Here is a 15,094-nt window from a genome sequence, read left to right as displayed (position 1 = left end):
ATTTTTTACATATAGACAGATGCCAAAACTTTGAGCTAGGACTGGGTGTACAAAGACTGAAGACAGATAGATTTAAATAATTAATGATGGGAAATAAATGTGGCAATTCCCAGAAAAACTTACGAGTTGATGTTTATTTAGTCCCAAATGAAACTATACCTTACCCATTTGTCTTTTTATTCTACACCTTGCAGACATGTGACTTATTGGTTAATATTTGTGTGTTTTCACCTAAGATTAAATTTTAGGTTTTAGAAACAAAAACCCACATATGGAATTATAGAATACTTAAGAATAGATGCCTTTGCTTCAAAATGAAATTATAACTATTAATTCCAGTTAAGTGTGTGTTAATGAAATTGGGAAGCTAGTAAACATTAGGAAATGAATCTTTAAAAGATAAATTCTAAGAAGTAGAAATTGTCAGTCCATTAGAATAAGTAAAGATATTCAAGAAGATTACTGAAATCTAAGAATGTGTTAACAATACAAATATAACAAACATTTTCTCATTGAGTGACACTAGTTCTAAAATATAAATAAAACATTTATTGTGCATTATAATATACAACAAAGTATACACGCACAAAACATTTATTTTAATAATTTATTATAAAACAAATGAAGTCAAGAAAGAACATTACTAGCCTTAAGAAGCCCTCAGAAGTCCCCATGACTGTTCTTTCCTAATTACAGCTTCTTCCCTCCTGCTTAAAGGTAATCGCTAGTTTGACATTAATTATATTCACTTGCTTTTTTCTTATATTTGTGATGTGTACTTTTCCTTTATTGTTGCCTTTATAAAATAGATTAAGGTGTTATCCCTCTTTATTTTTAATTCTCTAGAGTAATTTGTATAAAATTAAAATTACTTTTGCCTTAAACAGTTAATAGAAATTGTTGATAAAGGCATCTGATTATAGAATTTTCCTTGTGAGAATGATTTTAATTACTAATTTTATTTCTTTTGTTTAATATTTTAATTACAAATTCAATATTTTACCTATTCCAGAGCTTTTCAAATTTCTTCTTCTTTCTTGTGTTTGTTTTGGTAAGTTGTGCCTTTCTAGAAATAAATTTCATCCAGTTTTCAAATTTATTGGCATAATCACTAAAACCTTTTGTTACCTTGTTAATAGTTACAGGATCCATTGTAATATCCACTTTTTAATTCCTAATACTGGCCACCATTTCTTCCCTGTGACTGGATTCCCCAGAGATCTATTGATTTTATTAGTCTTTGCAAAGAACCAAACTCTGGCTTTCTTGATTCTCTCTAATATTTGTTTTCTGTTTTATTCATTTCTACCCATTATGGCCTTCCTTTTACTCTGTTTTTTATTTTTTATTTCCTTTATCTTTATACATAGGTACTGAACTCATTACCTTTCAGCCTTTCTTCTTTCTAACATTCATTAAAGTCTGTTAACCTCTTTCTAAGTATAATTTTAACTATACATCATGGCAATATATTTATATAATTTTGTCAAAATATTTTCTAATTTCCATAATTATTTCCACTTTGATTTAGAGATAATTTACTTAGAAGTATATTTCTTAATTTCTAAAAATATGAAGATTATCTCTTTATCAGTGATTTTTGCATAACTACATGGTGATAAGAGAACATACTCTGATCTCACTCCTCTGAAACATTTTCAATTCTTGATTTCTGTTTATTTTTCTTTTTTTAAAAAAAATTTATTCTTGGGCCTCCCCCGTGCCGGTGCCGCAGCGGTTGGGCACTGGGTTGCGATGCTGCCCGCAGCCTCTGCAGCGCCGGTTCGATCCCCGGCTGCTCCCCGGCCACAGGAGGAGGGTCCCACATGGCGCGCAGACCTCTCCTGCCGCCCGCTGCTCCCCTCAGCAGTGTACTTCGGTCCTTCTGCCTGCTCTGCTCCCCGCTCTGGCTCTGGCGAATTCTCTCACCCTCCCGCGCTTCTGACTGTACCCAGTGCTTGTATAAATAAATAAATAAATAAATAAATCTAAAAAAAAAAAAAAATTATAAAAAAAAAAAATTATTCTTATTTATTTATACATACAAGAACTGGGGTGTAGGCCAGAAGTGTTGGGGATGAGAGGATTCACCAGAGAGAGAGTGGGGAGCAGAACAGGTAGATCTACTGAAATACACTGCTGAGGGGAACAGCAGGTGAGACAGTAGAGGTCTGCTTTGCCATGTGGATTAGGTTCCTGGCTGGTGATTGAACTCTTGCCTCATTGGCCGGTGATAGCTTGATAGGACTAAGACCTTATTTAACCCCTGTGCCATCAGGGAGACCCAATTTCTCTTATTTTTTGCATGTTGTGTCACATATAATTTCTAATTCTCTACCAAAATTTTAAATGTAGTCTTTTACTCTTTGAAACAGTTTAAAGTAGTTATCTTATTAAAGTCTCTCTCTGATAATGCCAATATCTGGAACTTTTGTCTATCTCTGTTATCTGTTTTTTCTGCTGCATCATGATCTTGTTGTCTTGGTTATCTCTCATGACTGATTTTCTTTGTGTGCCACATATTTAATTTAAAAAACTGTAGAAAATACTTTTAAATGAAATTCTGTGCTCTGTCCTGCAGACTGGTTAACAGAATGAATTCCACAACTAAACTGCCTGATTTGAATTCTGGTTCTATTACTTTTTTTTTTTTTTAAAGATTTATTTATTGATTGATTGATACATACATACATACAAGCACTGGGTACAGTCAGAAGCGCGGGAGGGTGAGAGAATTCACCAGAGCCAGAGCGGGGAGCAGAGCAGGCAGAAGGACCGAAGTATACTGCTGAGGGGAGCAGCGGGTGGCAGGAGAGGTCTGCGCGCCATGTGGGACCCTCCTCCGGTGGCCGGGATGCAGCCGGGGATCGAACCGGCGCTGTAGAGGCTGCGGGCAGCTTCGCAACCCAGCGCTCAACCGCTGCGCCACCGGGGAGGCCCTCTATTACTTCTTATTTGTTATTAAGATTAAATGGGTTTATATTTTTAAAGTGCTTAGAAGAGTGCCTAACACATAATAAGCATAACAGAAGTGATTGTTACTGGAGTAGGGAGTCCATCCCTTGTATGAGAAAGTAAGCAGCAATTACTAATCAGAACTACCATAATTAAATACACCATTAAGATAACTAAAATTTGTATTTAACGCCTACTCAAAATAGCAAAATATGAATTGTCTATTCCCTATGGTTGTGGACCTTTGCTTCAAAATCCCTCTCAATATAATACTCAGCAGTAACAATTCTAATGATGTACATTGGAGTTTAAATCTATTGCTGGGGGCACGTGAGTGCAAGAAGGGCAGTAAAAATCTCAGGTATTATCCTAATTTTAAAATTTGGGCCTTCCCAGTGGTGCCCCCAAGAAAGCAGTTTGGGCCTGGAGCCTTTAATAAGTAGCAAGGGGAATTTTAGAAATGATACATGGGAGGTCATATTCATTCTGGTTGATCAGAAATTAAAGCCTGTAGGATGTTGTGAATCTATGCACCATGGAAAATACTAGCTCTTTAACAGCAGGTTTACATTACATTTCATTGACCAAACTATATGCTTTAGCAAAATACATAAGAGACAAAAGGGAAAGAGACTCAATTGATATTCTGAGTGGCATAGCAGGAGTTGAAGAAGATAGAGGAAGTGGTGTTGAAGTCTGGATTCAGAATTAGAACTCAGCAAGGCCTTTGCCTTTCCATTATGTTGTACTGTAGCTAGATGGACATGCTTATAATGCTTATCTCTTGAGGGCTACTCTGTAGGATGATATGGAAAGGAGTTTCCCTGTGGCCAATCCCCTTTCCGGCCTCACTTCCTTTCTTTTCTATATACAGTCACTCTCCCTTTGCTCCTGAAGCTCTTAGGTAGTATTAGCATTTCTGTTTGCTTCCCATCTGGGGACTGTCTTCAGTCTCTCCACTAGTAGACATCCATGTGGACTCTTTGCATTCAGCCTGCCTGTCCAATCTCATAGAATGTGCACTGAGAAAACTAATTGCAGAGATAAATTGGTTCTTGGTGTGCATGACTGATCAAGAGCAAAGTACCTTAATTTCAGATGCCTTCAGAGAGATTTTTCTTTAACCTCTGCTTTTAAGAGGCAGATTATAAAGTATTATCATTACTTCAGGTCAGAATTATATTGCTTTTGGTTAAAAGCTGTTGTAAGATGTACAAAGTAATAGAAACAAAGTAATCTAAAGATAAATTATAATGATCAAAGCAATTCAAAATTAAAGTGAATTTGAGTATAAGCATAGGTATGGTTTTAAAATTATAAAAGAAACCATCAGACCATACATCATTGTCTTTTTAACTATAGCTTTGGAAGCAGCTTTAATTTTTAATATTTTTTTGTGCATTTATTTGGGTATATTGTCTGTAACCAAATATTAAAATTGTCTCAAGCAGTTTCTGATTTATTGCAGATTTAGCAGTAGGGTTATTTGAACATAATATGGATGATCCTACAGCACATATTAAGCCTTGGTTTATGTCTTCAACTGTATCTTATTTGCTGATAATTTCCAAATCTTTGTCTTTTTTACTATGTCTTCCCTTTTCATCTGCAGGTTTACATTTTTATCTGGTTGTAGAAATTTTTTTTCTGGCTTTCTACTAAGTAACTCACACTGTTTCATGTGTCTAAACCTGAATTAAAAATATTATTTTTTAGTTTCTTCTCCAACTTGTCTCTCCTACCTTATTTCTACCTGATTTTATGACTTTATTATCCCCTCCTCATATACCTTTATTTCTTCCTCTTCTGAATTATTTACTCCTGTTATAACCTTGAATTATCTTTTAGATCTAGCCATCTACCTATCCCCTCTGTCACTGAGTATTGTGTGACTTCATTACCTATTCTTTAAAAAAATATTAGTTATTGTAAAACTAATGAGTGCTTATTTAAAAGAAAATTCAGGCTCTTCCGAAGTCTATAAAGTTAAAAACCGCTTGTCCTTTCTCTTTCAATTCTACTTCTCTACATTAACTACTGTTCAATGTATTCATTGCCAGACATTTTCTATGCATTTCTAAACATGCAGATAAAGATATAGAAATACTCTTGAATACTTCCTTCACCATCTCTTTCTTAGACTATTAAAACATATTCCTCACTCTCCTTGCCATCAGTCCCCCTCCAGTCTGTCTGTTGCCAGAGTAATCTACATAAATAACAAATCTTACAAAAGCTTCGCTTGCCCCCTGTCACCTATGGGATAAAGAGCTGCCCTTTAGGAGTGCATGTGTAGAGTCTTCCACTGTCTGAGGTCACCATTTCTAAGTCTATATCTTGCCACTTTGTCTTGGATCTTATCTCCAGCATCACTAGTCGTTGTGTCTCCTGACTGTGTACATATGTGCAGTCTCCTCTACCCTGCAAGTTACTACTCATTCTTCAAGACCCTGCTCATCAGTTGCCTCCATTATCATTTCCCCGGTTTTCCTAAGCAGAGATAATGGCTGTCGTCTCTGTTTCTTCAGTACCTCAATCACATCTTTCCTTTTTTCTGTTTGTATGTCACTCCCTTAATTCCCTGTAAGGTTTTTTAAGAAGCAAGACTCTTGTTTTACTTATCATTTCTTGCCTGATACTCTCCCTAGCACCTAACACGCTCTCAATAAGTGATAAATAGACATGTCTGTAGTTTAGCTCTGCATTGTTGTAAACACCTGTCTAAGTTAAAATAACATCTTAGACCCTATCATTTTTTAAATTTTAAGCCATTTTAATATTTTCATGAGTTTGCTCAATGATATCATTTTGATCTTTTAAAGGTGGTAGGACAATTCTAGCATGACCTTGTTTCTTAGCTTATAAAATAGCTCAGCATTTAATGGAATAATATGCAAAAATTTAAAATAATGAGTTAAACCTATATAGAGACAGGAAAAGATATGTGAGATATATGTTGAAAAAGGATATGAAAAAAGTGACAGTATAATTTTTTTTTTAAAATGTGTGTATATTGGGCCTCCCCGGTGGCGCAGCGGTTGAGCGCTGGGTTGCGAAGCTGCGCGCGGCCTCTGCGGCGCCGGTTCGATCCCCGGCTGCTCCCCGGCCACCGGAGGAGGGTCCCACATGGCGCGCAGACCTCTCCTGCCGCCCGCTGCTCCCCTCAGCAGTGTACTTCGGTCCTTCTGCCTGCTCTGCTCCCCGCTCTGGCTCTGGTGAATTCTCTCGCCCTCCCGCGCTTCTGACTGTACCCAGTGCATGTATAAACAAAACAAACAAAGAAACCAGCAAACAAATAAATAAAGCATGCCTCTATAAAAAAAAAAAAAAAAAAAAAAAAAAAAATGTGTGTATATTGAAGCAAAAAATCAGCTGCATAATGGTTTGATTAATTTTTAGGAAAAAATAAGTCAGTATTTATGCTTTAAAAAAGAAATCCAGATACACGTAAGTCAGATTATTTTTGTTTTCTTTTTTTTTTTTTAAGATTTATTTATTTATTTATTTATACAAGCACTGGGTACAGTCAGAAGTGCGGGAGGGTGAGAGAATTCGCCAGAGCCAGAGCGAGGAGCAGAGCAGGCAGAAGGACCGAAGTACACTGCTGAGGGGAGCAGCAGGCGGCAGGAGAGGTCTGCACACTGTGTGGGACCCTCCTCCGGTGGCCAGGAGCAGCCAGGGATCGAACCGGCGCTGCAGAGGCTGCAGGCAGCTTCGCAACCCAGCACTCAACCGCTGCGCCACCGGGGAGGCCCTATTTTTGTTTTCTTTATACTTTTATTCTCCAACTTTAAAATATATTATTGTCTGTGAGATAACTTCAATGTTTGCTTTTATGTACTCTGAACTTGTGCTTTCATAGCAGAAAACAAAGCAAACCACCCCTTCAGTTTTTAACCTTTCATATACTTCTTCATATAAAGTCAAGTTTGGGTAACAGATACTGTGTGTTGTGTTTTGCTTTTAGTTTGTTTAGGAGTTAGAAAATATCTTTAAATAAAAACTGAAATGTGTTTTTGAAAGACATTTTGGCTATTTGTATAATTTAGATATGTGTATATCTGATTTATATATTTGTACGTGTATATATATATGATCAAGTTAATAAGTTATTTAGTGTCTGCTCTGTGTAATGTGATATGATAGGTAGAATGTGAAGGATATGATTTCTTTTATATAGTAATTACCAGCTTATGCTGGGTAGCAGAAATTCCAGAGTAGCATTTAGTAAAGGAGATAAAATAAATAATCTGTAATTATCTGTTTTAAATACATTTTCTTTAAATGGAAATGATTTTCTTATATTTTGAGGATGAAATTTTATTTTAGTGTCTTATTAGAAATTGAAAAACAAGAATGGTTTTGCTTTAAAGTCAAATTAGAAAGGACGTTTGCATAAGGAAAAATAAGGTGGCATAAGGAAAAATTTTTAATGGTTAAATAGCAAAGATTTTTAAAATATGAAATCCTAAAGTATTGTTTCCTAATAAGCATGCCATGTTTGATTACTATCTGAATGTCACTTAGGTTATCAAGCAGTAAAAATATGGATATATATTTGCTGTTAAAAAAAGTATTTCCTTGACATACTAAGTTGATATTTTCTATGATATGTTTAACTTACCTCTTACCGTTTGCTAAGTGACTATCAAGATACATTTTAACTTAAAGTTTCAGGGCTCTAAAACTAACTTAGATGTATTATCTCCTATCTATAAAATATCCCAGAAATTTAATAGAAAGGACTTGGTTTAAGTATTAAACTGTTTTCTTCTGAAGGTGAGGCTCTCTTTTTTATGATAGAGATTCCACTTTGATTGCTGCATTTTCTTTGCTTCCTCCTGAAGAAGCTCTCAGTGAGCTTGCAAAGCACACATGGAGTCATGTCAGAGGTCAGCTACTTGAGTCCATTTTCCCACAGCTGCCTGGTGCGAGTGATATTTTACTGTGTTTTAAAAAATGGTCAAGGATTAGAGAGAATTAGAAAGAATATTACCTTCCTGAATATAGGCCCAGGGCACTAAAGAGAGAAAACCCATCCAGGCAGCAAATAGGCTTTGCTTGACCAGGACACAACCTCTCCTGCATTCCTCTAAGAAGCTGAATGGGAAATGTTAAGTCCCCAAACTGGATTAGTAAATAATCTCATAGCTTGTGACATCTGCTAAAATAAATCGATAAGCAGACTACATTTTTATACTTTGAGGAGAGCAGGGAAATCAAGAGTAATTCTTTTTTTTTTTTTTTTTTGTATTGAGACAAGAGTAAGAGTAATTAAAGAGATTATGCTTAGTAAGTAGCTGGTAGGCACATTTCATAGTAAAAAAGGTAAACATTTATTTGAGGTAATGTTTAGATATGATGCATACATATATATTGGCTAATAATCTAAGGCATAAATTTTGAAACTACTACAACTTTTTTTTTTTTTTAATTTTCCCTATTGCAGCAGTTATACTTTTTCAGAAGTTCAGACTTTATGTTGTTTATCTCATTAGCTTATGTAAAAACCTGAGGAACTCAGAATTTGAAATGAAAGAATGTATCTTTTGAGACACTCTGAAATGTCTTTTGTATATTTCATAACAGAAATTAATGTGTTTTGGATCTTATGACACATAATTTGGTTTCAAGTTATTTAGAACCAAAGAGGTTATTTCATATCTATTTCCACAAAGGAAGTGTATTCTGGCCTCAGTCTTTAGAACAAAGCGTTTAGCTAAATTAATACTTTTTTAAAGATTTTGTTTTCAGTTGATCACTTTAATGCAAAGATCATATCTAAGTGGTTAATTTTGCATCTTCATGTAATCAGTATATTTGATTAGTGCAATAACTGATTGTATTGATTTTCTATGGGTTTTTAATATTAATGGAGGTATTTTCTTCAAGAGTTTAAGTTAAAATTTAATTTAATATTTGAATAAGAATTGATAGCCTATAACTTCTTGAACAGGCACATTCTCTAATTCCATCAGTGCATCTTGCACTTCCACTGTCTCTTAACACAGGCACTTAACTCAGTGCCTTTTTCAAGGTTAGCCTTATGCTTTCACTATGTCCTCCTTTCTTCTCTCCACCACACCCCCTAATCTGTTCATCCATATTCCACCCATCTTTACCTAGCAGGTCAAATTACAAATTCTAGCATGGTTTATTATCAGCCCTTAAATCATAATTAATACCTCCTAAACACAAAGTTACCATTAGACCTAGCAGATCCACTCCTAGGTATATACACAAGAAAGATGAAAACATCTGGTAACATAAAAATTTGAACATGAATATTTATCGTACCATTATTCATAATAGCCAGAAGGTAAAAACAACCAAATTGATGAATGGCTAAACAAATGGGAGATATCCATGCAATGTGGTATGACTCAGCCACAGAAAGGAACAAGGTACTAATATATGTTGCAACATGGATATACATGGAAAACATTATGTTAAATGAAAAAGAATATATTATGTGATCTTACTTATGTGAGCTAGCCACAATAAGCAAATCTATAGAAATAGAATGCAGATTTGTGGTTGTTGAGGGTTTAGGAGGATTGGGGAAGTAGAGCATAATAACTAAAAGGTACAAGGTTTATTTTTTTGAGATGATAAAAATGTTCTAAAATTGACTGTGGTGATGGTTGCGTGTATCTGTGAATATACGAACAGCCATTGAATTGTTAACTTTAAATAGGTGAATTTTAAAGTATGTAAATTATCTCTCAATGAAGTTGTTATAAAAGAACTAAATAGAAAAAATTAGCACCAGAGACAGAGTGGGGAGCAGAACAAGTGGATCTAGTGAAATACACTGCTGAGGGGAGCGCAGGAAAGGCAAGAGAGGTCTGCTGTGCCATGAAAGAAAGCTCCCTGACTGGGCATGGAACTCATGCTGCAGTGGCTGCTGATGGCTTCATAGTGCTGAGACTTAATCCCTTGTGCCACCAGCGAGGCCCCTGTATTCTTATATACATTTTTTTTTAAACATTTATTTATTTATTTATACAAGCACTGGGTACAGTCAGAAGCATGGGAGGGTGAGAGAATTCACCAGAGCCAGAGCGGGGAGCAGAGCAGGCAGAAGGACCGAAGTACACCGCTGAGGGGAGCAGCGGGCAGCAGGAGAGGTCTGCGCACCATGTGGGACCCTCCTCCAGTGGCCAGGGAGCAGCCGGGGATCGAACCGGTGCTGCAGAGGCTGCGGCCAGCTTTGCAAACCAGCGCTCAACCGCTGCGCCACCAGGGAAGCCCTTATATACATTTTTTTATACTTCTAATAAAGCACTCACCACACTCTGCTTATAATTATTTACTTAATAATTATAATAATTATAATTATTTACTTAATAATTATTTACTTATCATATTACATTAGACTGCTCCAGATAGAATGGTTTTTCGTATTTCCTAATAAGCATAGTGCTTTGCACTTAGTAAAATGTTTATTTAATTGAATTTAACAATTAAGTTCCGTAATCTATAAAATCGGAATAAAGGCGGGGAAAAGAATTGAATGTTGCTACAAAGCATTGTTTCAAATTGCATTTGAAATACAATTTTTGTATTTCAAATATTGTATTTGAAATACAAATTTTTTTGGAAAAAGAAATATTTGCTCTCACACTATTTCCTCAGCTTGAGTTTTTGTTTTGTAATTAGCAAACTCATGCATAAGCCATTCATTATCCTGTTTTTACCTTCAGGAATATTCTGATCTTTGGAATTTGCATATATAAAATATAAAATCAGTGGGACCTTCATATCATTGAACTAGCTTAATATTTGCTTTTAAAATCAAATTAACTTTGTAGCATTTTAAATCTGCATTTTTGTGTGCATTTGATTTTAACATAATTTTTTTGTGATGTGTCTATGTGTGTGTGTTATTTTTCCAGTACTTACTAGAGATGAAAAGTCTAATTTTGCCTCCAGAACACATTCTGAAACGGGGTGATAGTGAAGCAATTGCCTATGCTTTCTTTCATCTTCAGCACTGGAAGCGAATAGAGGGTGCTCTTAATCTATTACAGTGTACATGGGAAGGCAGTAAGTATTATTCTCCAAATGTAACACTAATCTAGCTGACTATTCATTGCATTCATAGGCAGCCTTTTTATTTTTATTTATTTATTTTTTAAAGATTTATTTATTTATGCATACAAGAGCTGGTGTACAGGCCAGAGATGCGGGGTGGGGCAGCGGTGGTGAGAGGATCCACCAGAGACAGAGCGAGGAACAGAGCAGGCAGACCAACCGAAATACACTGCTGAGAGGAGCAGTGGGCGAGACAGGAGAGGTCTGCCTCGCCACGTGGGTTTCTCCCTGACCGACCAGGGATCGAACTCATGCTGCAGAGGCTGCGGATTGCTTCATAGTGCGGTGCTTAACCCCTTGCGCCACCAGGGAGGCCCATAGGCAGCCTTTGAGATTATCTGAGCTTCTGTAGGGATTTGTTGTTCAAATTGGTCTCAGAATGAACTCAGTAGTATTACATTTGGCTTGTGGGTAGAAGAAATACCTTAATATAATTTTATTGATCCCACGTTTAGAAAAAACAGAATGAGAAACTGTTAAGGTATCCTGCTATATGTTCATTTAAGTTACATATTGGCAAGGGAAGAAAATAAAGAATTACATCCTTTGGCTTTTAAGCTATTTAATGTGGTTGATTAGTTATTCTAATATTTTTTAATTGTACTGATTATTATTTTTCAGAAGTGTACATGAAACTGTTTCCTCACAACTAATATCAATTCTATTCTTTTATAAAAATCTCTTTAAAATTGTGATAAAATATATCTATCATAAAAAATGACCATTTTAATCAAAAATTGTGAATGTTCTGTTAAATGGCATTTAACAGAACCACCAGTGTGGTGGTTCTGACACTGCAACTACCAGTGTCATCCATTCCTGGAATTTTTTCATAATCCCAACTGAAGTTATATACCCATAAACAATAAATCTACCTTCTTCCCTCCTCCCCAACCCTAGTGACCAATTTACTTGATTTTCCTGTAGCAGCTGTACCATTTCACATTCCCACTAGCAGTGTGCCAGCACTTATTTTCTGTGTGTGGTTTTTTTTTTTTTTAAATAACCATCCTAATGGGTGTGACTTTTGATTTGTGCTTTTGATTTGCATTTCCCTACTAATTAGTGATGTTGAATATATTTTTATGTGCTAATTAGCCATTTGTGTATCTTGTTTGGAGAATTGGGCTTTTTTAAAACTGTGTGGTCATTTATTTGTAACTTCTTTAAATCACCAATAAAATGAAGAAACAAAGTATTTTATCAATTGAATTTTTATAATACTTTCCTTGGAAAGTATTCCATGATCAGTAAAAATTAAAAAATAAATTTATTGTGCATTCACTAAAACTAATTAACTTCCTCAGTTCCAAACTTTGCACAGAGACACCCTTAGGGCTTGGCCACAAACTCATAAGAATGCCACGGAATGTTGTAGATACTCAGTGGAAACACAGCAACATGCAGCATCTGTCAGACACTATTCAAGCTGTTAGCTCTAGATAGTTCATGGTTTTAACATTAGGTGGCTCTCCATTCTGTTTCTTTTAATGTTGCCATGTTTTTGAAAGTTTGATTTGTGTTAGTTGCTACAATTAAAGCAAGTGCCGCACAAAAATCAGCGTGGAACAGGAAATGATGGTCGTATCCAATCTAATCAAAGGTTTGAGTGATTGTGCAGTGCCTAAAAGGTTCATATATCCCAATAGTAAGAAATGATGGTTATTTGAAAAAGTGATCATGATTTTATTGTTTCAATTTTTGTGTTTTGTTGTTTTTTTTTTTTTTTTCAAAATCGCTGCTAAGTTGTTGGAGCACGAACATTTAAAGTTGTTTGAATCCATTGCTTAATAAGTGGAATTGTTTTTCTTTCAGCCTAGAAACACTAAAAAAATTGCTGAGAAATGAAGGGTACCATGTGTCCTTGAACCAGGAAAATGTGGGAGCCTCTGCATTAGTTGTTTGATAAGGGCCAAATTCTCTGCTTCATACTAGCAATACAGAGATTAATGAAACTAGTACTACAAAGACTGAGAGCTGAATGTCTTTGGATAATCAGATTTTCTTCTGCTTTTTTCCCCCCATTAGTCTATAAGCTCCTTAAAGAGAGGCGCTTTATCTCACTCACCTGTATGTGCCTTCAGTGCCTAAGGGTTCTGTTTGGCACATAGATTTTTAACAAGTGTATGAATTATCCTGATTTCATGAATAATCATCTTGATGAGTGATTTCCTAATGTTATCGCTGATTTGCTCTCTAACTTTGTACAAATTACTGCTTTTTACTGTGGCAAGACAAAATCTGTATTTTGCAACACTTTAAAGGGCCAAACACTAAAACAAACAAAAAAAGACATACAATTTTGATGCGTAACTATCTAATTGGGTAGATCAATAAGGACTCCTTCTTTAAGAAGTCTGTTAGAGTTGATGATAATCTAGATCAGGATGGTAAACATTTTAAACAAGACTCTTGTCAAAATTGGAATTAATACTTGGAGAGTTTATTGTTTGTAATGAGGAGACTGAAGCCAGTAGAACCCAGCTAGTCTTACCAACCACTATTCCTACAGTTTTATTCTAGCCAGACCATTCACTACTCTCTAAATCTGATTCTTCTCTTTACTTATTCCATTGCTTATTATGTTTCTTTCATCTAAATATCTACCTAAAAAAGAAAACAAAATGCTGTGTGAAATTTTTATAACAATGTCTCCATAGTTAGGTTTGAATTGTAGTATAGGCTGGAAACGAGACTGAATTGAATGCCAACATGTATTTTTTTTCTCAGCTTTCAGAATGATTCCGTACCCGTTAGAGAAAGGCCATCTATTTTACCCTTATCCCAGCTGCACAGAGACGGCTGATAGAGAACTGTTACCTAGTAAGTAAATATTCTAGTGTTCTTAAGCTTAAAAAGTAATGTGAAATTGTTTTTCGTAGTATTCTTCCATTTGTTTGAGGCTTAGGATACTGTTTAAATATTATTTTATTTTATTGTGAGGGGAAGTTCCTAAAGAGAAAAAGATACTGTTTTAGCCGTTTATGGAATGTAGTTGCATAATTCAATTCATTTCTAAGTATTTTTTAAGCAAATCCTTGTACTGGAGGAAATGAAGGACACAAAGATTAAAGATACTAAAAAGAGCAATCATCTCACAAACATTTAAAGAAGAAATAATACTAATCCTATACAAACTCTCTTCAGAAAACAAAGGGGAAGAAACATTCCCCAGCTCATTTAGTGAGATCATTATTACCCTGATGCCAAAACAGACAAAGACATTACAAGAAAAGAAGACTCTAACATAGTGTCCCTTATGAACATAAGGAAAGTCCTAAGGAAGACCTGGTCAGTGCTGCATCCAGCTAAAGAGGTTGAAGTAGTTCTGGAAACATCTTTGGTAGTCACAGAGGTGGTTTTGGTGGAAACGACAACTTTGATTATGGAGGAAATTCAGTGGTCAAGGTGGCTTAGGTGGTCTTCATGGTGGTAGTGGATATGGTGGCAGTGGGGATGGCTGTAATGGATTTGGGTAGTGATGGAAGAAATTTTGGAGGTGGTGGAACCTACAGTGATTTTGGGAATTGCAACAATCAATTCTTCAAATTTTGGACCCATGAAAGGAGAAAACTTTGGAGGCTGAAGCTCTGGCGTAGGTGGTGGAAGCCAATACTTTGCCAAACCACAAAACCAAACTGGCTGTGGTGGTTCCAGCATGAACTGCCATAGCTACGACAGTGGCAGAGGGTTTTAATTAACTGCCAGGAAACAGAGCTTAGCGGGAGAGGAGAGCCAGAGAAGTGACAGGAAAGCTACAGGTCATAACAGATTTGAGAGCTCACCCCAGCACAATGGTGGCAGGGCCTCTTTGCTCCAAAGAAGACACATTGTAGACAATACTTAATACTCTGTTTAAGAAACACAGGTTTAGTTTTTGTTTTGTGGAAAGTGTAAAGCATTTAACAGTGGGTTTTATTTTTTTTTAAGTTTTTTTTTTTTTTTGTGAGGGGGGCCTTCCCGGTGGCACAGTGGGTTGAACACAGCGCCGTGAAGCTGTCCACAGCCTCTGCAGCGTCAGTTCGATTCCCAGCCGGCCAGG

The 15,094-nt window shown here is 35.9% G+C and overlaps 1 protein-coding gene across 1 annotated transcript in view; it reads left to right on the top strand.

The window, feature by feature from the left end:
* ST7L (suppression of tumorigenicity 7 like) overlaps positions 1 to 15,094 on the top strand; it is a 49,266-nt gene that overhangs the window by 27,805 nt on the left and 6,367 nt on the right. The window contains exons 12-13 of the mRNA XM_037498389.2: positions 10,854 to 11,004; positions 13,783 to 13,875. Of these exons, the coding sequence (XP_037354286.1) occupies positions 10,854 to 11,004; positions 13,783 to 13,875 (244 nt within the window). The remainder of the gene's footprint in view (positions 1 to 10,853; positions 11,005 to 13,782; positions 13,876 to 15,094) is intronic.

This window comes from Talpa occidentalis, unplaced genomic scaffold, assembly GCF_014898055.3.
Source record: "Talpa occidentalis isolate TD23 unplaced genomic scaffold, MPIMG_talOcc4v2.1 talOcc4.9, whole genome shotgun sequence".
Lineage (NCBI taxonomy): Eukaryota > Metazoa > Chordata > Mammalia > Eulipotyphla > Talpidae > Talpa > Talpa occidentalis.
The sequence above is the reverse complement of the archived record's forward strand: the minus strand, read 5'-3'. Positions and strand labels throughout refer to the sequence as shown.